The 24,999-nt window shown below is 53.1% G+C and overlaps 1 protein-coding gene across 1 annotated transcript; it reads left to right on the forward strand.

Annotated features, from left to right (window-relative positions):
• The first annotated feature begins 21,709 nt into the window (after nt 1-21,709).
• Nucleotides 21,710-24,999, forward strand: EPOP (elongin BC and polycomb repressive complex 2 associated protein). The gene has a single exon (XM_045070218.1). It carries the CDS (start codon nt 22,197-22,199, stop codon nt 23,334-23,336), a length of 1,140 nt encoding a protein of 379 aa, XP_044926153.1. The 5' UTR covers nt 21,710-22,196; the 3' UTR covers nt 23,337-24,999.

The following is a 24,999-nucleotide window of genomic DNA, read 5'->3' on the forward strand; positions in this document are numbered from 1 at the left end:
CGGGCCCCCCCCCCCCGCCAACAATGAGACCAGTGCGCCGGGCTCGCCCCCTCCGCGCCGCGCGCCCAGCTACCAGGGCCGCCCGGCCGCCTCACAGCCCGGGCCCGGCGGGGGAGGCGCCGAGTGGCACATCGCGGGCGCCCGCCCGCCCCGCGCCCGCCCCGCGCCGCCCGCTCACGCACCGCCCCCCCGGCCCCCCTGCCCGGCCGCGGCAGCCATGGCCGCGCGCCTCCGCTCGCTCCCGGCCCGCCCGCCGCCAGCCGCCGGGTAAAGTCTTAGGTTCAGGGAACAAAGCCTGGCTTGGTAGGGAGCTTTTCGCTCTCTCGCTCCGCGCGTATTTTCCCTCTTTCTTTTTCTTTCCGTGGCCCTCGGTTGTTACTCCTGAGCTCTCCTTCCGCTTGCCCTTCCGTCTCGGCCCCGGTTCTCCAATTCTCCATCCCCTCTGCCCAGGTCTTCTCTACTCTTCAACTCCGAAGAAACTCCCAAGAGGTGGAGATCAGAGGAAGGGGCGCTAGAACGATCGAGAACTACGTGGGCCGCTCGCCCTTCCGTGTCTGGGGGGTGCTGTTTGGGTGGTCGCTCGTGGGCTCTGTCTTCAGAGGCCCCTCTGGACGGTAGACACTCTCCCATGCAGACATTTGTTCATTACGCAAATATTTATTGAATGCTTCCTATGGGCAGCTGCTGGGATAGAGCAGTGAACAAAACAGGTATTGATTCCTGCCCTCAGGGAGCTTCCGATCCAGCTTATAGACTCAGGAGGGCGTGCAAAGGGACTGGGACCCTTTAAAGGCACACGGAAGCACCCACAGACACAAAATGACCCCCAGCCTCATCCAGCCACACCACCTGACTCTCCCAGAGAGACATAAACCCCAGGTCCGGCCCCCGCAGGCACGCTTAGAGACCCACGCCAGTTAGAGACCCACGTTTACGGAAGTGTCCGCAAACAACCCAGTTACACTTGACCTCTAGGCACGTACTTAACCACAGAACATACACTCACACACAGCTCCCCGAAAGGACTAAAGCCCCTGAAATTGGGTCTGGGAAGAAGTGAGGGGCGTCAGCCCGATGGCTTTATCCCAAGACCTGAGTGGGCCAGGGGGACGCAATCTGACCCCTCCTTCCTGAAGGGGGGCGGACGCCCTCAGGGACCAAAGGTCACACTCCCTCTGCGGGAGGTGGGGTGGCGGAGGGGAGAAGACAGCCCTGAGGGCTTCAGCGACACTTCAAAGACCTCGCGCCCGGGAACGCTTCCTGCGGGGGAGGGGCCCAGGGAGAGGAGAGGGGAAGACTGGCAGGGGGACTTGAGGGTGGGAGGAGGCTGCCCCCCCTTCTGCGCGCTGCCCCCCTGGCCGACTCTTCCGCCGGGACCGCCTCCTTTTCACCAGCACCTGTTCAACCGGAACATCAAGGGGCCGGGACCCGCCGCCACCCCTCCCTTCGCGTCTATTTAGTACCTTTCATCCGGGAAGGAGGGGGGTGAATCCCCGCCCAGGAGTGGGGGGGAGTTGGACTGGGGAGAACTTGTCCTTGACCTGGTCTTTGGCGTCAGGGATTTACTCCCTAATCCCAGCGACACTGGCTTTGGGGAGGTCGGGGAAGCTAAACTCCGGACTGCAGCCCTCCACCTCCCCTCGCTCCTGCAAGGGACCAGAGAATCCCGGAGGGCTGCCAGGACGTAGAAGCTCTGTCTAAACGGGCGCGGCGGGGAGGAGGCCTGTCTCCGCGGCTTCCGTGACGGGGGGAGGGGTCCGAGAGCTAGAGATTTGTCGGAGCGGGCCAGAGGACCGCGATCCTTGCGAGGACTGCCAAGTGCCGGTATCTTGGTCGGCTTTGTGAACTTCGCTCATACGAAAAGTTAAGAAACAGAAGAGAAGTGTCACTTAGGAGTTTTTAACGAATTATTTTTCCTGACAAGAATAAAACTTCAAGAAAATCAAACGCAAAAAATGTCAGCCCTAACCATGCACCAGTTTCGGAATATTTGAATATTTGCTTTCGGGACCGACCGCGGCCGAAGTGGCCGAAGTTTCGGGTTTCGCAAGATGAGGGTCACTCGAAGGCCCATCGGTCCCTGCATCCAGGGGTGGGCAACGTGGGGCGGCCGAGGCTTTGTCTCCGGTTCTCATCCCATGCGGGTGACCGCCCGAAGATTGTGAGGTGAACGCGCGATGATACTTGTGCGTTTAGTAAGTGTATTAGGAACTGTTTCGTTTAATCCTTCCCATAACCCTTTGGGATGGGTGTTAATATTCCGTTTTATAAACAAATTAGGTGAGGTTCTGGCGGATGAAGTGACTTGCCCGAAGTCACACAGCCTTGAAAACGGCAGAGCAGGGACTTGAACCCACTCTGTCCTCCGCTAGGGCTCGGGTTCCGCCACTACGCATTGGTCAAATGCCTGTGTTGATGTCCGCCCATCACAAACGCTCCCTTCTGAGGTCTGGAGAAACCCGGTTCCGCGCGGGTTGGGCTGGATTCGCGGCGGGCACTCCGAGGGCTGAACTGTAAAGCTTATTCCCGGTCTTCCAATATTTCCCTGAGAACCTACTATGTGCTTATGCACCCCCCCCCAAAAAAAAAGCAAGAGCGGCACTCAGCCAACAAGTGGTTCAAGTCCGTCTTGCTCTCCTTGGAGTAACTGTGCACTGATTTGGGGGTGTCACGCTGATCTGGGCTGTGCAGTTTTCAGCGACTGTCTTCACCTCTCAGGCTCAGCTTGTCCTTCCTATATGGGACGTTAACTCCCTCTGGCAAGTGTCATAGTGAAAATCTAACGAAAATCCTTTTGGAAAGCGCTAAGGCACACAGTAGGCACTCAATCCCTGCTCTCTCGCTCTCCGCCCACCCCTCTCTGCATGCCAGGGCAGCGCGTTCCCGCTCCCGCTTCCCGCCTCCAGCATCCTCGCCCGACTCGCGCGTCCCGCGGCTAAGGGACTGGGGCAGAGAGGACCAAACAGAAAATTATTTCCGCCCGCTCGGCCCGCCCCGCCCCGCCCCGCCCCGCCCGTCCCCGGAGCCAGAAGGGGATTGTGGGGCCGCCGCGGCCGCCGCCGGAGCCGAGCGGGGCGGAAGCGCGCGTCGCGCTGCTGCTCGGGCCCGACCGCGCCGGCCCCCGCACCTCCCGGCCAGGGACCGCGGGCTGTGGTCGGGGCGGTCCCGGGGCCCGAGGCGGCTGCCGCCGCGCGCGTTTCCACGAAGCCTGGCTCTCTGGTTCCCAGAACCGAGCGGGGGAGGCTGAAGAGTGTTGAGGTTTCGCTTCTGCTAGCCGGCCGGGCGCTGGGTTTCGCGGGTCCCGGGGGCTGGGGGCGCGCCCTCCGGATTAGAAAGCCCCGGGCTCCGGGAAGGAACTGCGCCGGCGCCCGCGGGTTTGCATTGGGTTTGCGTCTCGCTTTCCCTCCCGAAAGCAAAGCTTCTGACCTTGGGGCGTTCAGAGAGGTTAAGTTACTTTCTCGAGGTAACCCAGTCTGTAAGAGGCTTCAGGTGGTTTCCTGCCGGGTAGGAGAGCCTGGCGAGGCCGAATAGAAGGAGAAAGGCTGGGGCCAGAGAGACGTGGGTTCAAGACTCCGCCTAGCCACTTACTGGCTTTGACCATCGGTTAGTAATTACTACTCCGCGACCCTCAATACCCCCATCTCAGAATGTGATCGCTACTTCCAACCTTATGGCTGATGTCAACAGTGACACTGTCAAGTGTGGGGCATAGGGAAGGGTGTTTTCCCCGTCAAAGGTTATGTCCCTGCGGTGGTCTCTCCAGCAGGCCTGCCTGGGGTGCGAGGGCGGGTGTACAGGTTCTTTCCTAAGTCAGACATCCTGTGCAAGAGGGAAAGAAGCTCGATTTAAAGGGGAACTGGTGGGAGTTAGGGGATTCCCCAGGCATTAGGCGGCCAGCCGTCACGATTATTGTAAATAGTGACTCTGCGTGGTGGGATTTTTGGCTTTTCAAATCTTTCTACGGGAACAGCACAGTACTTAGTGTCAAATCCCGCCTCTGCCATTAGCTGGCAGTGTGACACACAGTCTGGCTACCTCAGTTTGCCAATCTGGAACATGGGGATAGTTGGATGCCCTCTTCCAATCGTGGGGGCTTTGGCAGCTCCAGCCAGCTAAGATCCCGAAGGATGCTTTAAGAGCTGTGAGTGAAGTGGTCCCTTTGATTACATTAGGTTGTAAAGGAACTTCTGTTAGGGAGCTAAGATGGATAGGAAAGGAAGAGGTTCGTGGGATGAAGTAGCCATCTACTCGGTCTTTTCTCAGAGCTACCTGGAATCTAGTCCCAGCCCTGCCCCTCGCCAGCTGTGTGACCTTGGGCAAAGCACTTGTCCTCTCTGGCATTTGGTTGGGTGACCGGATCTTGAAAATCTCATTGCAGTTAACATTTTGTGGTTGATGACTTTGCTCCTGGGAAGTTTCCAGGCTGAGAGAGGACAGATGAATAGCATATTTGCCCTGCTATGTTCCCCTTTTCCTCCAGTTCCTCCTGAAGTCTAATCTCCATTCCTCCTGTTATAATTGCTGTCATAACAGAAGTTGAAAACGTTGTATTCTTCAGTCTTTTAGCAAACACTTCATTGAGTCTTCACGGATGGGCCACAGGAGAGACACAGATAACACCAAGGATGGTGGGAGTGACAGGCATATAGAGAAATAACTTAAGGGATAAAAGAGCCGTGCTGGTGCTCAGAATAGTGCTAACATGGGTAGGAAAGAAGTAATTGTGTTTAGGGAGTCAGAGAAGGTCTCAGCTGGGACCAAGTGGGTACAGGCAGATAAAAGACAGAAGAACATTCCAGGCGGGGTGGACAGTATGTTCAAAGGCACAGAGGTAAGAACCAGCAAAGTGTGTACTGAAGTTGTGTCTTGTGCCAGCCACAGGGTGGTAGGTGTGGCAGGAAAACAGTAGGGAGGGTTAGAGGGATAGCCTTAAGGCAAACGCTAGATTAAGGGGACCTTGCATATTTGCTAAGGACTTTGGACTTAATCCCAAGGGCAGTGGGGAGTCACTAAGGGCTTTTAAGAGGTGCAAACATGGCGTGTCAAGTCTGGAGTTGGTTAGGGTTGGGGGGAGGCTGGAGGGTGGGAGATTGGTTAGGATAGCAATCCTTAACCTTTAAAATGCATGGAATCCCTGGGGGGTCTTGTTAAAATGCAGATTCTGATTCAGCAGGTCTGAGATCCATCATTTTTAACAAGCTCCCAGGTGATGTTGTATTGTTGATCCAAAGAGCACACTTGAACAGCAAGTGGTAGCAGACTTGTAAGGGCCCTGCGGAGAGAAGATGGTCTGACTCCAGCAGAGCGGAGGGGATGAGTGGAGCACTGGGGATGAGGATGTCAAGAAGGTGGGATCTTAAGACCAGGACTGGGACTGCTGAGTAGGGCAAGACCCGGGAAATAACTCTCAGAGGGGCAGCTTGGGGATTTGGTTGATGGGGCTTTTCTGTCCACTCGCTGATAGACCCCAGGAGTGAGGGCGGGGGGTGGAGCTGGTAAGGAGCCACTTTGGACCCCCTGGCATCGCGTGTTTGTGGCACACACGAGATGCTCAGTAGGCAGTGGATGGTTTCTGTCTGTATCAGCAGAGTCTGGGCTGGAGGGACCCGGAGTGAGAGGGTCAGAAGGCTGTCCAGAGAAGCTAGAGCGTTCATGGAATTCGGAGAGGGACTTTTAAGAAGGAGGAAGTGATGCCAGGGTCACATGCCATTGAGAGGTCCAGAGAGGAAAGGGTTCTGCAAGGAGGAGGTCCCTGGTGACCTCAGCCTGGAAAATTCCAGGCACTGGGGGGTGTGGGTTAAGCATGGATTGGAAGGCGAGAAGGGAGGGGTTAGTGGAGAATGTGCTAGGGGGACGGGAGGGTCAGGAGACAAGGATAGACACCTATGGTGAGTATGATGATAATGACGGCTTGCTTTTGATGGAGCTGGTGTGCCAGGCACTGTGCCAAATTTCCAATGTGCTCCTTGCAACACCACTGAGGTAGGTTCTGTTCTCGTTCCTGTTTTATAGGGAAGGGAATGAGCTTAGAGCTCAGAGAGCACACAGCCAGCAGGCGCAGAAGCAGGACTTGAACCCCGCTTTTAACCGTGGGGTGGGTCAAAATGATCAGTAAGAGGACTGTTCTGGAGCTAGTTCAGGTCTTATATCCCCTTCTCCCCAAATCTCTCCCTATCTGTGACACTAATTCACTGTCATTTATTTAACCCGCCAGCATTTGTTGACGGCTGCAACTGATGTGTGAGATAATGGGCCAGACTTCCGTGATGCAGAAAGGATTGAAACAGGTTGCAGCCCTGCAGGCATTCAAGGTGGAGAGGAAGGGCTGGCTGGTGGGCAGCAAACTACACCATACAGTGTGACATGTTATCGGAGGTGCGGGGGCCGGACTGCTCTGCAGAGAGCCCTGGAGAAGGAGCTCCAGTGTCTGCCCGGGGAAGTCGGGCAAGGCTCTTTGGAAGAGACAGGGTCAGAGCTATGACTTGAAGGTGACCAGGAGTTTGCTGGGTCACCAGGTGAGAGAAGCACTTAAGGCAAGGCAAGGACTAGCAGGTGTCCATGCTAGCATGAGAGCACCGCTGTGTTCGGTGGGGGGGGCAATGTGTTCAGTGAAGGAGGAGTGGAAAGTGGAGGTGGTGGTGGGCGGAAAGGGGACATGAGGGCGGATGGGATCAGTGAGGCAGAAGGCACCTCACCTGGCCCCTCCCCAGAGCAAGAGATCCCGTGGAAGATGCCGAGCACATGAAGGTGTTGCGAAGTCCAATGGCGGTAGCGAGTCGGAGGTCTGAGGGTAAAGGCAGAAGACGGAGTGACTTCTGAAATGATCACAAGTGCTGCAGTGTCAGCTCCACGGAACAGTGATTTTTATGTGTTGTGTTTGCTGATGTATCCCCAGCCCGTGGATCAGCGTCTGACACATAATGGGTGCTCAGTTAATATTTGCTGAATGAATGAATGAATGAATGAATGAGTGAATGGATGAACGGTTGACCACCTCTGGGAGTGAGGAAGAGGCTGTGTACTGGAGTGTGGGGACTGAGAAACAGGATGTGTAGAGGGTGAAGTAGAGAGAAGGGGGTGAGGGACAGGTGGTAGTCAGGGACTGGGAGGGTGACTCCCAGCTTTCTGTCTTAAACAGCAGAGCTCCTGAGGAAGGGAGGAGGAGGAGCAGAATTGGGAGAGTTGAAGAAATCAGATGGGGGCTTCTTGAACTGGGGGTCTGGTCGTCTGTCCCAGAGGAAGGTTGGATATATATGTCACTTTAGAGACTATAAAGTGCTTTGGAAGCCTGCGTAATATTCTGTCAACCTCTTCTGCCATATCCTTGATACTCTGAAAAAATATCACAGACATCTTTGAGCATTGTCAGCAATAGACGGTAACCGAAGCCCTGGTGTGCGTGAGTTCACCGTGGGAGGCTGTGCAGGTGCAGAGAGCAGAAGGCCAAGGCCAGAGGCATTTAAGAAGGGGCAGAGCGAGAGAAGCCAGGCAAAGAGCATGCAAAGTGACCAGAGATGGAGGAGGACCCCACAGAAAATGGGGTCATGGAAAGGGGGGAGGAGGGATGGTAAGAGGGGCCTGTGCGGTGTAGGTGTCTCAGAGTGGGGCAGCTGGCCCAGCGGGGTGGAGGGGGTGGCAGTGGCTTGCATGAGAAGGGGGCATAGTGTGAATTTAGACAACCTTCCTAGGGGCTGGGCTGTGAGCTGACGGGAGACATGACAGCAGGGGAGGAGAATTCAAGGTCAGGGACGTGTGGCCCACAGTTTTCCGGGACAGTCTCCCACACAAGGCTTGGGTGGACCAGAGGGCACCCTGCTTCCCCATTCTTGGGGGGAGGAAGTGAAGGAGGAGACTGGTGAATGCCTGTATAAGACACTTCTGCTTGTTAGCCTCTACTCTCTGTAGAACATTTTTTAGTTCTCGGTTTGTCCCCAGTTTTATCAAGATATAATTGCTCACACTGTATTACTTTCAGGTGTACAACATGATTTGACATCTGTAGATATTGTGAAATGATCACCATCATAAGCTTAGCTAACATCCACCATGCTCTGTTTCCTGAAATCAACTTTTTATGGAATAATTCCCATGTAATAAAATGCACACATCTTAACTGTGTAAGTGATGACTTTTGGCAAAGTAGCCACCATGCTGATAAAGATAGAGAACGTTTCCATTTCCCCAGAAAGTTCCTCCCTATCCAGTTCCTTCATATTCTCTGGCCACAGGCAAACACTGATGTGATCTCTGTCACAGTGGGTCATGGTGGATTCATTTTGCTGGTTCTAGAACTTCCTCAGAGTGGAATCTTACCATACATACTCTTTTGTGTTTGGCTTCTCTTACCCGGCACTATGTTTTGTTTTGTTTTTGTTTTTGTTTTTGTTTTTTCTCTGAAACAGGACATGAAGCCATTGCTGTCTAGGGGGCTCAGATGGAGAACAGGAGAGGGAGCCCCTTACCTCCAGTGAGCAGTGTTCCCCAAGTGTGGCCTTCCGCAAAAGCAGAGAAAGCAGCCATGTGGGTGTGGGTTCAGGTTTGAGTGTGTGCTGGGAGTGGAAGCATTTCAGGTACAATTTACCTCCCTCATGGCAGGGGCAGGGTGAGGCCCTGGGGCTCACTGGCATGACTGAGGCCTGGAATCAGAAGCAGACACTGAAGGCCTTCAAGCTGGATGGTGGAGTTGGGACTGAAAATCCTGCGGTCACGCCTGACTTCCCACTCTCCACCACTGGCCTGGCCACTTCTGTTGAAATGTCTCTGGAATCCTTCTCTTTGTTCCTTGACCCTCAGCGCCTTGAGCTTAAGCCTCTGCTTGCCTGGGCTAAGCCTCTCTTGGGACCTGCCTGTCCTCCCTCTGGGGGGGGGGTCTCTTTATCTTGACCTACCTCTCCCATATCTGCCCACCATATGTCACAGGTGTTTTCTGGAGGTTGTCATCTGTCCCGTGCCCCCATCCTGTTTCAGGGGAACGTCCCACTGGGTGATCTACCCTAGAACTCTCTATCTACCTTAATCTCCCCACCCCCCAACAGCACCAACTGCTTCACCCATGGCCTTCTCCATCTCCAGTGCTCGCAGCTCGATCTTTCTAGCTGTTCGGGCCCCAAACCTGAATTTCTGATTTTGCTCCCGCCTCTGCTCTGTCAGCAGATCCTGCCAGCTCCACCTTCATGACACACACAGAGTCTGATGACTTCCCACCATCTGCACCATCGTCCTCTCCCGTGGGTGACTGTGGTGGTCTCCTAATTGCTCCTCCGCCTCCCCTCTCCCCTCTGACATCGCTTCCCTACACAGTGGCCAGAGTGGTCCAATGAAGCTGTAAGATGATCACGTGGCCCCTGAGCTCCAGAGAGCTCCCACTATACTCTGGGGGAAGCCCAGCTCCTAACAGGGGCGTGTAAGTCTTACAGAGCCCGCTGCCCCAATCGCTCTGGCTTCATCTGCACTGTTCCCCTCGTTTCTGTTCTGTGGCCACACTGGCTTCCTTGTTGTTCCCCCGTGCGCCGTGGGCACGCCCCTGCTTTCTCAGTTAGGCTCTCATGGGCCCCCTTCCTTACACCCACCACCTGTGCCCTTTCTGCCCCGCCCCAACCTTCCTTACCCTTTTCCTTTGTCCTTGACCGTCTCATTCCTATGTTTCTATCTGTTGGTGGTGGTCAGTGTTTCCCCTCCGATGGAAGTGCCATGAAGACAAGGACCTTTTTCGGATTTGGCTGCTGTTCTCAAGGAACTAGAACTGTGCCCGGCACACCCTTGCTGTTTGATGAATATTTACTGAAAGAACAGAAGGAAGGAATTCTGAGCATCTGTCTTTGTGCCCTGGACACTAGATGCAGGCCCAGGAACCAAGCCTCGCCCATCTGATGCCTTCGTGATCTGCTCTGAGGATCCAAGTGACCAGAACAGAGGCTGGTGGGGTTCCTTCTTGATGGCTTTGCCCAGAGTGCCCTGGGGGCAGGGGGACTGTGTCAGGGGCCCATTTCTGCTGAGAGACGGCTGTACTTTTCCCTTCTTGGCCCCCAGGGCTCCAACTCTAGGTGATCCTTTCTATTCCTCTGTTTTTCCTAAGAAGCCAGAATCAGTTTTCCAGACCCCTGGCTGGTTCATCTCAGGATCACTAAAGCCAGCAGCTCCTCAATCATGGTCCAGCTTGACCTCTCCCAGGAAGAGCATAGCTATGCCTGTGGTTTCTACCCTGACCCGGGCGCCCATGACTTAGTCCTGATACTTTCCAGTCCCAGGCCTTCCCCCTGGCTCCTCAGGCCATGCCCACTTTTATTTGTGTCTGGGAACCGAGACCAAAACTGAACTGACAGCTTGTCCCTGGACCCGCCCCTCCTCTTGTCCTACTTTGGTTAATAGCCTCTCTCTCCTGAGAAAGAAACGTGAGGGTCCTTCTTAATTCTTTCTCTCTCTCTCTCCCTCCTCCTCTGAGTCAGCCAGCCAGTCTCATAAAACCAGCCTTGTCAACACCTCTTAAATCACACTTTCCCGAAACATGGCCCTCTTTCAGTCCTAAACATCTCTGTGGCCAATGTCAGCAGGTGCCTCCCAGCTGACTTCTCTTAACCATCGTCCTCCTCACCACACCCTCCATGTGGCTCTTGGAACCAGTCTCTGGGCTATGCTTCTGCTGGGCACTGAATGTTCAGGTTCCAGAATATCACCCTCAGACAGCTCCCTATCCCGGGGGGTGCCCACACCCCTAAGCTCCCGAGACAGAGGGCACTAGCCAAGAGAAAAGACAGCCCATGCACCAACTTCAGTCTCTGACCCAGCTGAGCCAAGAGAGAGACTGGATGGCTCTGGGCTCACACTCACCACTGTACCGCTCACAGAAAACAGGTCTCATCAGAATGAATGGAAGAGTGTCCTTGCTTTGAATGAAATGCCAATGAAGGATAACTTAAGCTAATTATCGAGTCATGCCGGAAGCCAAATTATAGGCATTGTCATGTTATAAACACCATTTCTCAAGAGAGCAGCTTGGAGACATCTGGGCAGCTGGAAGCCTGAGCTCATTATCTTCCCCTCCAACCTGCTCTGTCTCCTCCTGCATCCCACCCATGATATGCGGGAAGCCTCAGCCTTCCCTCCGCCCCATGGCCAGCCGCTCATTCTCCCTCAAATAACCATGGTTGTGGTCTCCGACTCCCATCCGGTCTTCACCATCTCTTGCAGGAACTGTGGGTGAGTGACAGAGAGTGATGCCTCTGCTTTCCTCATCTGCAAAAAAGGATTTTTGTTTTAAACACAGTGAAGGTTTCACTTTAATCAAGTATGCCAGATGCAGGGCATGGAGTTGAGTTCAAGCTGAACATTTGGGAAATGCTAGTTCTCTATTCCCTTCATGCTTCCGCACCCTTCCCCTTGCCAAGTCGGACCACATGATTTCTTTCGCTTAAAAGTGGTCCTTGGGATGCCTGGGTGGCTCAGTGGGTGAAGCCTCCGCCCTACGGCTCAGGTCATGATCTCAGGGTTCTGGGATCAAGCCCTGAGTCTGGGCTCTCTGCTCAGTGGGAGCCTGCTTCCCCCAGTCTCTCTGCCTGCCTCTCTGCCTACTTGTGATCTCTCTCTCTCTCTATCAAATTAAAAAAAATGTCCTTAATTTCCCAACCTATAGGATAAAATCCAAATCTGTTTTATTTTTTAAAGATTTTATTTATTTAGGGATGCATGGGTGGCTGAGTTGTTTAAGCAGCTGCCTTCCGCTCAGGTCACGATCCCAGCATCCTGAGATCGAGTCCTACATCGGGCTCCTTGCTCAGCAGGGAAGGGAACCTGCTTCTCCCTCTGCCTCTGCCTGCCACTCTGTCTGCCCCTGCTCACTCTCTCACTCTCTCTCTCTGACAAATAAATAAATGAAATCTTTTTAAAAAAGATTTTATTTACTTATTTAGAGACAGTGTGAACGTCGGGGAGAGGGAGAGTGCAAATCTCAAACCGACTCCACGCTTAGCACAGAGAGCTCCATGCTGGGCTTGATCTCGAGACCGTAAGATCACAACCTGAGGTGAAGTCAAGAGTCAGTCACCCAACTGATTGAGCCACCCAGGCACCCCTAAAATCCGAATTTCTTATCAAGGCATTCAGCCCTTTGAGTTCCTGCCTGCGGTCCTTACCACTGTTCAGCCACACTGACCTACTTCATTCACTTATTAAAAACACAGTCATTCATGATGTGCCTGGCTGACTCCATTGGTACAGCATGCAACTCTTAATCTTGGGGTCATGAATTTGAGCTCCATATTGGGAACAGAGCTTACTTTTTTAAAAAAAGATTTTATTTATTTATTTGACACAGAGAGAGATCACAAGTAGGCAGAGAGGCAGGCAGAGAGAGGGGGAAGCAGGCTCCCTGCTGAGCAGAGAGCCCGATTCAGGGCTTGATCCCAGGACCCTGAGACCATGACCTGAGCTGAAGGCAGAGGCTCAACCCACTGAGCCACCCAGGCACCCCCAGAGCTTACTTTTTAAAAATAAATAAAAATAAATAAACAAAACCGCAGTCATTCCAAAATATCATCCCACAGATTACTTGCTGGCCCTAAAGGAAGAAAACACAACTTCTCAATAAAGAAATCTGCTCTCACCAATGCAGACCTGCTAGTCAGCGGTCCATCACTGAGGCTGGAACTCAGACACTGAGGATACCAGACATAGTGTGATATGAGGGAAGGATTCTTCATGAGGTGTTTTTGCTAGTCTAGTCAACCAAAATCTAATCAAGCCTGTAGATCTAATTTCCAGTTTGCAGGAAATACAGGATAAACAACACCACAAGGAAGCAATCAGAGAAATCTAGAAGGTGGGACATGATGTCTGTAATTTACTTAAAATACTTCAGCAATTCAACAACTCAATGGCATGGGGGAAAAAGTTATTCTAGATTTAAATGGGACTTAAGAGACATAGCCAATTGCAATGTGTGGACCTGATTTAGATCTTTGATGGAACAAACCAAATGTAAAACATTTTTGGGGGGACAGGGAAATGTGAATATGGGCTGGGTATTGGACAATATTAAGGAATTATTATTTTTTAAAAGATTTTATTTATTTGACAGAAACAGAGTGGAACAGCGAAAGGGAGTAGCAGGGAGAGGGAGAAACAGACTCCCCCTGAGCAGGGAGCCTGATGTGGCACTTGATCCCAGGACCCTGGGATCATGACCTGAACTGAAGGCAGATGCGTAACCTACTGAGCCACCCAGACACCCCTCAAGGAATTATTGTTAATTTTGTAAGGTGTGATCATAATATTGTATTTTTTAAGAGATTTAATTTATATATTTGAGAGAGAGCAGGGGAGGAGCATATGGGGAGGGAGAGGGAGAGAGTCTCAAGCAGACCCTAAGCTGAGTGTGGAGCCTGATGAAGGACTCCATCTCAGACTCTGACCTGAGCAGATACCAATAGTCAGATGCTTAACCAACTGAGCCACCCAGGTGCCCCAGTCATAACGTATATTTAAAAAATTTCCTATTTAGGGGTGAACAGTCATGCAAACTCTTAAGTCCCTTGAAAATATTTAAGCAAAAATGATAAATACGCAAAAATGCTAATAATTATTAACATAGGGGCGCCTTGGTGGCTCAGTGGGTTAAGCCGCTGCCTTCGGCTCAGGTCATGGTCTCAGGGTCCTGGGATCAAGCCCCGCATCAGGCTCTCTGCTTAGCAGGGAAACTGCTTCCTCTTCTCTCTCTGTCTGCCTCTCTGCCAACTTGTGATCTCACTCTCTCTGTCAAATAAATAAATAAAATCTTTAAAAAATTTATTAACGTAATTACCCATCTAGGTAATGGGTATGTAGGGTTTATTTTACTATTCTCTGCTTCTCTCTAGGTTACAGATGTGCCTGATAGAAAAGACTTTTAAAATGTATTTGCATGGGCGCCTGGGTGGCTCAGTGGGTTAAGCCGCTGCCTTCGGCTCAGGTCATGATCTCAGGGTCCTGGGATCGAGTCCCGCATCGGGCTCTCTGCTCAGCAGGGAGTCTGCTTCCTCCTCTCTCTCTCTGCCTGCCTCTCTGCCTACTTGTAATCTCTCTGTCAAATAAATAAATAAAATCTTTAAAAAAAATGTATTTGCATGCCAACAATGTGTTAAGCACTGGGCTAAGGCAAAATCTAACATACTTCTTGTCCACATGAACTAGAGTGTGGCGGGGAGAGGTGAATAATCAGTTCATCACACTAATGATTAAATAGTGACAAACAGATGAAAATGCTTTGAAGGAAGATACGTAGGTTTGGGGGGGGGTGGAATAAAGATGGAAGATGACCTGGTTAGTATCTGGAGGAGTGGGAGAGGTGTCCTCTGAGGAAGGAATGATTCAGTGGGGCTCTGAAGAGGAGTGGGCATTGGCCTGGTACAGGTGAAGGGAGGTGGGGGGAAAGTGTGCAGTTGGAAGGAACAGTATATGCTAAGGGAGGGAGAGGGGGGATCTTGTTGCTTTAGGCACTAAGGGAGTCCTGGGTAGCTGAAGGGAGAGACAATGGCACAGGGGACATGGGGGTGGAAGGTGAGGGAACTCATCCCCTCTCCCCAGGAGGACCTGTGGGTAGGGCTGTCAGACCCAGGTAACCCTGCTTGTGAGCCAAATGAATGATTTCACTCTGCATCCGGAAAGCAGTGGGAAGCCGTTAAAAGGTTTGGAGCAAAGAGTAACCCAATCCAGTTTGTGGCTTAGAAGGATAGCTGGTGGCAATACAGAGGGCACAGTGGGGTGTGGGGGGACCGCCGGGGTGGGCAGAAATAGACATGGCTACGTGACTTGCCAAAACGTTGCCTTGGAGGTGCCAGGATGAGCCCTGAGTTTCTAGCTGTTAAAATGGGTGGCGAGTGGAGCCCTCCACCGGGCTACGATTCCCTGGAAGTGGGAAGTGTGGCAGAGGAGGTGAGCTGCTAATGGCCTGGGACAGGTTGATTTTGCTGAACTTCTGGAACTCCCGAGCTAGAGGCTGGGAGGGCAGTTGAGTGTCTTGGTCAGAGCTGAGAGGAGCAGTATCTTCTGAGCTCCCCCCTGACCCGGTGGATGGATGCTCATCGTGGAGTGGGCACAGAAGAAGAACGTCTATAGAAAAAGGAGAGAAATTCTTGCCAGAGCCTTGAGGACCCCATGACGTCTGGGCTGAGGCAGGGAGAACGAGCCTGCGCCCATACCACCAGGGAGAAGTCAGGGAGGAGGGAGGGCACCGGGAAAGCAGTGCCCGGGAGGTGAAGAACTATAGACGGTTCCTAGAAAGAGGAAGTGGCCAATCATGTGGGATGCTGTTGAGAGGTCAAGACAAGAGGACTGACAAGAGCCTGCCAGTTTCGATGAGATGGACGCCCCGGGACTTCAGCAACAGCTATTTCGGTGGCGGGTGGGGGTGGAAGCAGATGGAAGTGGGTTGAGGAGCAAGTGGGAAGTGAGAAACGGAAGACAGTGTGTAGACAGCTCTTGGGGGAAGTTTGGCTGTGAAGGGGAGGAGAGAGGGATGGGGGCTAGAGCCTATGGGGTCAAGGGAAGATGGGGCTTTTAAATGGGAGGGACACACTGATGGAGTGGGCTGCCTGAGACAGATAAGGGATGACTCAGAGGGCGGATGCGTCGGGACCAACGCCAGGATGCCCCCTCTACTTAACAGGGAGAAAGAGATGTTGATGGCTGCTAGTTGGCAGCACATGGGACAGGCACTTGCTTGCTTCTGTTCCTTGCCCATACTGTTTCCTCAGTTGGAATTCTTCTCTCATGCTTCCTTTGGTATTCCTGCTCATCCTTTAGAAACTAAGTGGGAGATCACCTTCTCTGAGAAGACTTCCTTTCCGTATGGTTACCCTGACTTTAATGTTCCAAGGACCATGGTCATTCCTCTGTTGCTTCTTCTCAAATTAGCCTAGAATGTCCATCTCCCCCATCAGCTATGTCCCCATCAACTCTGAGTACCCAGGGCCTGGTCTGGGGCTTGCTTCAAGGGTGGGGGGGGTGGTGCCCAGTGACTGTGGGGTGAAGAGAGGAATGAACTAACATTAGATACGTGGAGGAAGTAGAGCAGGAGGAGGGCAAGCCTGGAATAGTTCCCAGGGGGATGTGGAGCAGGGGTGGGAAAAGGGAAGAAACAGACGGGGGAAAGGCTAGACTGTTGCCAAGAATACTCACATTTATCAAGGGCTTCCAGTGGACCAGGCAGGAAAGTTAAGTGTTTCTCATTTAACCCTCACAGAATCTCCAGGAGAAGTACTGTCTCCTCATTTGTTCCCTGGCTTCCCCTGGTCTATTAGAATGTAGACTCTCTGAGGGCAGAGGGTTGTCTCCCTTGCTCACCGCTGTGCCTCCAACCCTGGACAGGCACACAGATAACAGGCACACAGATGTCCAGTTAAATTGGAATTATTGAGAAGCAATAATTTTTCTAGTCTTAAGTATGTTCTGTATTTTTTGGTGCTATATTTGGCAATCCTGTACGTAGCAGATGCTTAGTAAATATTTCTGAATAAGCGTTGCTTGATTGAATGACAGAATGGGGATGCAATCAGTAAATTCCAGACCGTGGGAATTCTGGATGAAAAGCTAGTATCTCAATGAATAAACTATAAAGAGAAAATAAAAAGAGTTAAAAGACAGGTGGGGACAATGACAACTATACTGATGAGGACAAGCATTAGTTAAAGGAGGAATTTCTAGATTAAAAGAGACGTAAGAGACATATCACCCCCTCAAAATCCATCTTTGGATCCTAATTCAAATAAGCCAAATTATAAAGGAACAAATAATATAAGATAATCAGAAATTTGAACGCTGGCTGGCTATTTGAGGATGTTAAAGAGTGAGCATTAATTCTTTTTAGGTCACTATTATCAAATAGCACTGGGGTTATGTTTATTTCTAAAAAGTCCGGGGGTGTCTGTGTGGCTCAGTTGGTTAAGCATCTGCCTTTGGCTGGCATCATGATACCAGGGTCCTGGGATCGAGTCCCATGTGGGGTTCCTTGTTCCGTGGGGAGCCTGTTCTTTTTTTTTTAAGATTTTATTTACTTATTTGACAGAGATCACAAGTAGGCAGAGAGGCAGGCGGCGGGGGTGGGGGGAAGCGGGCTTGCCGCTGAGCAGAGAGCCCGATGTGGTGTTGATCCCAGGACCCTGGGATCATGGCCGGAGCCGAAGGCAGAGGCTTTAACCCACTGAGCCACCCAGGCACCCCTCCCTCTCCCTCTTTCATTCCCCCTGCTTGTACTCTCTCTCTCTCTTCTAAATAAATAAAACATTAAAAAAAATTAAAGAGTCCTTATGTTGTAGAAATATGTATTGAAATACTTAGGAAAGAAACTGTATGATGTCCGGGATTCGCTCCAGGATAATAGAGTATGTTCTCTACCTTAATTGTTCATGGTTACATTCATTCATGAAAGCTCTTTGAAGTATGTACTTAAAATGTGCATTAATTTATATAAATCATACCTCAGTAAAGTTGATTTTTTAAAAATGGGAGTAGGGGAGGAAGTGGGTAGGGGTAAGGATGAAACAAGATGGGCTATGGGTTCATAAGTGTTGAAGCTGGATGCTGGGTACATGGAGGTTTATTGTACCCTTCTGTTTATTTTGTAGGGGTTTGAAAATTTCCATAATAAAAGCATTTTTAAAGAATTGCACGAAGGAAGATGCTATTTCTATTTTACAGATGAAGAAACGAAAGCAGAGGTTAAGTAACTTGCCCCCCAAACTACACAGCTGGTAAGATGATGAGTCAGGAATACGACTGAATCCAGAATTTCAGCTATTAATCATGGGTACACATTTCCAGAGGGGGTAGTGTGCTTGTGGCTACGGGGGGGATGCGGCACCACTGGGTGGAAACAGAGCTTGACTTGGGGAATTCTGGAAGTAAGATGGGCATAAATGGTGGTGGCCACATTGCAGTGGGCCAAGAAATGGGTCCCCTTTTAGGTTCGTTGTCCTGGGAGTAGACTTGTGGTTAAGAGTGTGGTCTTGGGACCTCTCTGCCTGGCTTTGAGTCATGGCTCTGACACCTGCTAGCTGTGATCTTGGGAAAGTCACTTAAAATCTCTGTCCCTTACTTTCCTTACTTTAACATGGATATTAACAGTAGTGTAAAATGGTGTGGCCAGTGGGGAAAACAGTTTGGCAGTTTCTTAAAAAGTTAGTATAGGGGTGCCTGGATGGCTCAGTGGGTTAAGCCTCTGCCTTCGGCTCAGGTCATGGTTTTAGGGTTCTGGGATTGAGCCCCGCATCAGGCTCTCTGCTCAGCAGGGAGCCTGCTTCCCCCCGCCCCCCGCACTGCCTGCCTCTCTCCCTACTTGTGATCTCTCTCTCTGTGAAATAAATAAATAAAAATCTTAAAAAAAAAGTGTAAGTTTACCATATGACCTGGCAATTCCACTCTGAACATGAAAACCTATGTCCACACAAAGACTTGTGTGTCGGGGTCTGTAACAGTACTATTCATGAAAACGGAAAGGTGGAAACCCAAATGTGATTGGCTACACAAAATACGTTTTGTCCATACCGGGATACTACTCGGTGTGAAAAAGGAAACAGACTCACTAGTACAAGGGACAGCATGGACGAATCTCCAAAACATTATGCTTTTGTGAAGCAGTCAGATGCAAAGACCACATATGCTATGATTCTGTTTCTATGAAATGTCCAGAAAAGGCAGATCTATACGGACAGAAAGCAGATTAGTCACCCAGGCCCGGGGGTGGGAATGGGGAGTTACCAGCAATTGGAGATGAGGGATTTCTTAGGAAATGTTCTAAAATTGGCTTCTGGTGATGGTTGTGTAACCCTGTAAATTTAATAACAATCATTGACTTGGATACTTAAAATGGGTTATGTATGGTATGTAAAATTAAAAAAAAATAGAGCCTATCTCCTAGAATTGTTATGGGGATTACGTAACATAAAGTTCCTAGACAGAGACTGGAATGCAGTCAGTGCTCTAGAAGTTACGGTACTGGGCTGGAACTCTGGGGCCACTTCCCGGCAGTGCCTCTTTCCAGGGAAAAGGACAACTGAGCAGGAGCTGCTCCCAAATCCTTGAACAGGGGCCTTTGGGTGAGACCCAGATGGACCACAGAGCAGGGAGGGCTGGATTCCAGGTCTCTCTAGGCCCTTCCTATCCCTTATTGCGGAGGTGTCAGATAGGACCCGGCATCCAGCCTGGTCCCTCCTTTTCTCCTTATGGAGAAGAGGGGTTCCAGAGAACGGTGTCACCTCCTCATCTCGCCAGCTGAGGACGGGGTCGAGTGTCCTCTACCGTAGGCAGTGGGTATTGCAACAGCTGGGCAAGCCGCTCACATCGCGTTTCCACCCTCCTGTTGTAAGGAAGCAACTGCTGTCCCCTTTACACCGGGAGGGACACTGAGATTCAGAGTACCTCAGAGACCTGCCTGGGATGCACAGCAGGAACCCCCAGTCCCAGCCCTCTGAAGATGGAGGCTTGATGACTACAGGTCCTTTCAGCTGGAGATAGTCACACTAACCCCTACTGTTGGTAAAGTATTCCCATGCCCACAACAGAGGCGTTCCCATCTGGGCTGTATTCTGGGGTGTCTGATTCAAGGAATGGGGAGAAGGGAAAGTGGAGGTGGAGGGAATTCCTTCTCCAGGGAAGGACTCCCAACGGTAATGATCCCCAGTAAAGCCCCTAAACTCAGATCTGAAGGACTGAAGTCTTTTGGAGTGGGAGAAGGAAGAGGCCATTGAACTGCACAGCTGGGTAAGATTTGGTCATGTAGTCATACTGAAGAGGATCTTGAGTGTTCTCTCCTTATGTCAACACTGTGCTAGGCACAGGAATGCAAATATGAATGAGACCATGGGAGATAAGAGGAGTTTCCCATTTCAGGTTCCCATACGTGGGGCCCAAGCTCCCTCCCCAGGCATCTAAGTGGCAAAGAGGCTGGAGTACAATGGGGTTGAAGCAAAAGCCCTCTGCCCCTCAAGCCAAAGAAATCTATCACTGCTATCTCAGTCTGAGAGTTCTCAGCATTGACTCCCAGAAGAGACAGCTGCGCGGATCATGATCCTTCCAGAACTTTCCTCTTGTAGGTGTTTTGTGGCGTTGTGGGGGGAGGTGGTTGCAGAAGGTGCAACCTCCCAGAACTTTCCTCCTGTGTATGGCAGGGGAAGGAGGTTACAGAAGGTGGGGAGGGGAGCTGAGGCTTTTGGAGCACTCAGGAACCCTGGGGTGTAGACCTGGCAGGACCCCAGGATCTCCCCTCATGACAACTGCCCTGAAGACTTCTACAGAAGATGCTAAGGCGTGAGTATTTGGAGCAATAGAACACCATGCCCTCTAGTTCCTCAAATCCTGGCTCCACCCCAGGGCCTTTGTCTGGGGCCTCTGCAGGAGGGAGATGGGGAGGCAGACCTTCCTAAATCCCTTTCCTCCCAAATGTGATTTGATGATGAGGAGAAAAACAATTCATCTGTTATCACTGCCAGGAGGGCAGGGATGCAAGCTACATCATTTGCCCCCTTCCAGAAACCCTGTCTTACCCCAGCTCCAGAAAGAGATATTCTCTCTCTGACACTCTTCCCCAACTTCCACATTCTTACTCAAAGCTATCATACCAATCTCTTTATATCTCTGGGGATGGGAAGCAGCCATATTCCAATAACCTGATTTTTATCAAGAGAAAAATATTCCGGGGATTCATTCATTCACTCACAAATATTTATGGAGCACCTATTATGTCTGGGTACTGTTTTAGGCCGTGGGGATGCAGCTGTGATTAAGACAAAGTTCTCATGGGCTCATTTCCAGACTAATCAGAAACAGACAATAAAGAATAACTACATTCACAGACTTTCATATAGCAGTAAGCTATGCAGAAACTAAAGAAAGTTAAGGCGGACAGCATGTGCTGTGGGGAGGTGGTCTTTCATTATCAGGATTTTTTTTTGGGGGGGTGTCAATATTTCTTTGCTTTACTCTCCTTGGGAGAGATAAGAGGGTCTGGGGGTCCCCTCCTCTGGATTCCTCAGCCCATTTTGGTCGCTCAGCTTCAGAGGGCAGCGTCTTGGTATTTAGGAAGGGCCGAAAAGCCAGCCCCTCGGTATTTGGTCAAGGGGTAATTAGAAGCTCATTAGAGAAATGGAAACAATCGTCTTCCGTGGGTGTAATAATACCACCCCTCCACCGCCCCGAATTTATTTTTTCCTTTGTTCATCTCGCACACACTGAATTCCTAACTACTTTTCAACATTTTTTTGAGCCCCGTGTGTGCCAAGCACACTGTTCTAGGGCACCAGAACGGAGAGGTAGGAAACATTCTCCGCCCGCAGAAGTCCCTGCCGTGCCAAGCTTGCAACAACCATTGCCTCAAGTCATCTTTTCCCTCCACACCATTTTTGTGATTCATGTGTTTATTCGCGCAACCCCAAGAGGGTAGATAGGAACATTCCCATTTTACAGATGTGAAAACCGTGACTGCGAAGGGAAAAACGAATTGTTTTGCGACAACTGCATAGCCAGACGCCACCAGACCACGTGCAGCGGCGCGTTTTGCCCCCTCGCGATCCCACCCGCACACGCTCCTTCTTTTCCTCCCTCCCAGCCGCCGCCGCGCCGGGTCCACGTGTGTGTGTCTGTGTGCGGAATGGGGACGGGGGCGGTGCCGCCGGAGGGGTGGGGTCCGGGCCAACGTCACAGGTAGTGCCGCCCAATCAGCGGCGGGCTCGCGGCCCCGGCGCTGGTATTGGGGCAGCGAGGGGGCAGTTCTCTATAACGCGGTCTCCGGGAGCCAGCGGGGAAGAAAGAAGCCGAGCGGGCGGAAGGCGCCCTCCCCGCCGCCTGGGCCCGGGCACCGGGTGCCGGGCCCGGGGTCCTTCCCGCCTCCCGCGGCCGCCGGCCGCTTTGTTTCCCCAGCCTCTTCGCCCTGGGCTACTCGAGAGGGGCTCCCGCCGGGGCTGCGCAGGGAACGCGGCGGCAGGAAAGGCGGCCGACCGCGCCGGGACTCGCAGGGACCCAGGAGTCCGGCCGCCGGGAGGGCCGCGTGACGAGATCGAGGAGAGAGCCAGAGCTCCGCGGCCCGGGGTTGCGGGTCGGGGGCGCCCGTGAGCAGAGACCTCCCCGTCGAGGGGGGGGGCGATGTTCCCCTCGCCCGTGGGCTCTTCGGGCAGCCAGGGCACACCGCCGCTGGGGCCAGGGCCCCCGCAGTGGGCACCCCCCCGGACGGTTCCATGGAAACTCTGTGCCCCGCTCCCCGCCTCGCAGTGCCGGCGTCCCCGCGAGGGTCTCCCTGCTCCCCGACACCCCGGAAGCCGCGTCGGGGGACCCAGGAGTTCTCTCCACTGTGCCTGCGTGCCCTTGCCTTCTGCGCCCTTGCCAAACCTCGGGCGTCCTCTTTGGGCCTGGGGCCTGGGGAGCTGGCGCCGCGGCCCCCGGTGCTGCTGGGCCCTCGCGCCCCCGTGTGCACCGGCGGCTGGGCCGCGGATGGCCTGAAGCACCTCACGGGCCCAGCCGGGCGGTCCAGCGATCCGAACTCCCTCGCCGGTCAGGATGCCGACGCCGCAGTGTGCCGGGGCCGCGGCGAGGAGGAAGAGGGAGGAGGCAGTTTCCCGCACTTCGGCTCTCGCTCCGGCTTACCTCCCGGCCGCTGCCCGGCGCCCCTGCGCCCTCGGGAATCTCCGACCAGCTCCGCCTCGGCTCCGCCTCAGCCCGCCTCGGGTCTCGACTTCCAGCTCGGCCCCGCCGCCAGCCCCCATCAGGAGCGCGGTTCCCGGCCTCCGCCGCCACCTGCGGGCCTCTCCACCGAGCCCGCGGGTCCCAAGGCCGCGCCCGAGCCGCCCGCGCCGGGCCAGACGGCCGCAGGCGATGGAAGCCCCCCGCAGGCCGCCCCCGAGGCACCAGCCGCTAGCCCCTCGACGGCCAGCGGACCTCCGGCCGTGCCCGGCGATCTCCGCCAGGAACATTTCGATCGTCTGATCCGCCGGTCGAAACTTTGGTGTTATGCGAAGGGCTTCGCTCTCGACACTCCGAGTTTGCGCCGGGGGCCAGAGCGGCCGCCTGCCAAAGCGCCCGCCCGGGGAACCGCCAAGAAACGCCGGCGGCCGCCGCCCCCCCATCGCAGCGCACAGCCCCGCCGCCCGGCACCGACGCTCCCTACCACGAGCACCTTCAGCCTGCTCGACTCCTTCCCCTGCCCCCCGGCCCTGGTGGTGGGGGAGGACGGAGACTTAGGGCCGGCATCCTCGCTTCGCCTGCAGGGAGACTCTAAGCCCCCGCCCGCCCACCCGCTGTGGAGGTGGCAGATAGGAGGTCCTGCTGTCCCTGAGCCCCCAGGTCTCAAATTCTGGGGGATCAACTTGGAGGAACTTTGAGCCTGAGACCTCTTCTGCCAAAGGGGAAAGGTTAGGGCCGCGGCCAAACTTTGGGCTCGAGGACGGGGCCTCGTTTCTCACATTTGCCTATTCCCTTTTAGGGGCTGCGGTCAGAGGGACCTCAAATGACAGTGATCTTCAAGCACCTAACCGGTTGGGGTGACACCCCCTCCCCCTCATCCTTTGGAGACGAACCAAGGGCTGGAGTCAGGAGAAGGCTTAACGGAAAAAGGCTTAATGACATAGATTCCAATCCCTCCCTTCTTCCATCTCGGATCTCTGGGGGCAGGGCCTTCACCCCAGGGGGAGCAAAGGAGGCTACCGCTCAAAGACAAGGAAAAAAAAAAAAAGAGGGAGAGAGACCTTGGTGATGGACAAACCGGTTGTTTCTGTGGGCGAGCCTGGGGACGAGGGGACTGTGGTGGGGGTGGGGAGGTGATTGGCAGCTCCCTGGGGGCATCCCCCACCCCCACCATCCAGGCCTTTAACCCTTCATTCCCCTCAGGCCTTCCCCAGCACTCCAAGCCCCAAGGGAGCCTTCGTGGGGAAGAGGGCAGCTTGGGCCAGGGGGAGATCACCCCCTCCCCATTCTTTTCCTAAGCCCTCTCCTCTGACCAAGGCAGGTGACCCCTAATTGGCCAGATCTTCAGCCTCAGCCACTAGCCTTTCCCTTTTGTCCAGTTTTGGAGTTTCTCTCTTCAATTTTTCCTGTTTGCTTTCAGTTTATAAAGGTCTGACGGGTGAAAGAGGACCTCCCCCCTGGATCCATCAGCCCCCCTCCCCAGCTTGCTTCTCCTATAGGACGGGCAAGCCTGAAGGACCTCCTCGCCTCCCAAAGCGCAGCCTTTGCCTGGGGAAAGAGCCAGAGACTGTCCCAGGGAAAGTAATGGAAGGTGGAAGAAATCAATAAAATCAGACCAAACAAGTTGCCTTTCGAGGTCCTCTCCACCGATTTATGGATGGGAGGGGGTGGAGGTAGAGGGCAGGCCTGGGTCCATTCTTTGGATACCCAAACAGCCCCCTCAAAGGCTAGAGAGGAGGCTAGCTGCTCCTTATAGAGGGGGTCAATGAAAGGGTTCTTGCCCCAACCTCCAGGGCCTGGTGGGGCTTGAAGGGGCAACGTTTGGGTTTGAATGGAAGCTGGGCTGTAGCATCTTCAGCTTCCTCCCCTAACTTCAGGCATTTCGGGAGTTGTCAAGGACCTGATGGATCCGATGGGGGCAGGGCCAGGGGATTAGTTTTGAGGTCAGAGGTTCTGTTTTTTGGGGGGGGGGGAGGGGAGAAGTAGGCCTGGACCACAACTGGCAGCTGGGAGGATCCCCTAGAGTCCGAGAGGGGTAGAATCGCTTTCCCCTCCACCCAGGTGAGGTCAGGGGAGGTTAGCGCTGAGAGAGACTCCAAGCTGAGGTGTGAGGGGAACCTGGGAGGTGGTAGGTCTGCCCGACAAATGAGGGACCCAGTGAGCCCCTCTGCCCACACTAGTGAATAGCACCCCCACCCCCCCCAAACGGGGTGAGGGAGGAACAGTTCCCACGTATGATACTGGGGAAGGACTTGTCTCCTTTTCTGTGAAAATGCTTTGTAAAAAGTTGTTATTGTTTGCATAGAGCAGATTCTTGAGAAAAACTGTTTTGCGCCACAAAAGTTTTGTTTGTTTTAAAAA

Source organism: Mustela putorius, unplaced genomic scaffold (genome assembly GCF_011764305.1).
Source record: "Mustela putorius furo isolate JIRA1106 unplaced genomic scaffold, ASM1176430v1.1 tig00003962_pilon_pilon_pilon, whole genome shotgun sequence".
Lineage (NCBI taxonomy): Eukaryota > Metazoa > Chordata > Mammalia > Carnivora > Mustelidae > Mustela > Mustela putorius.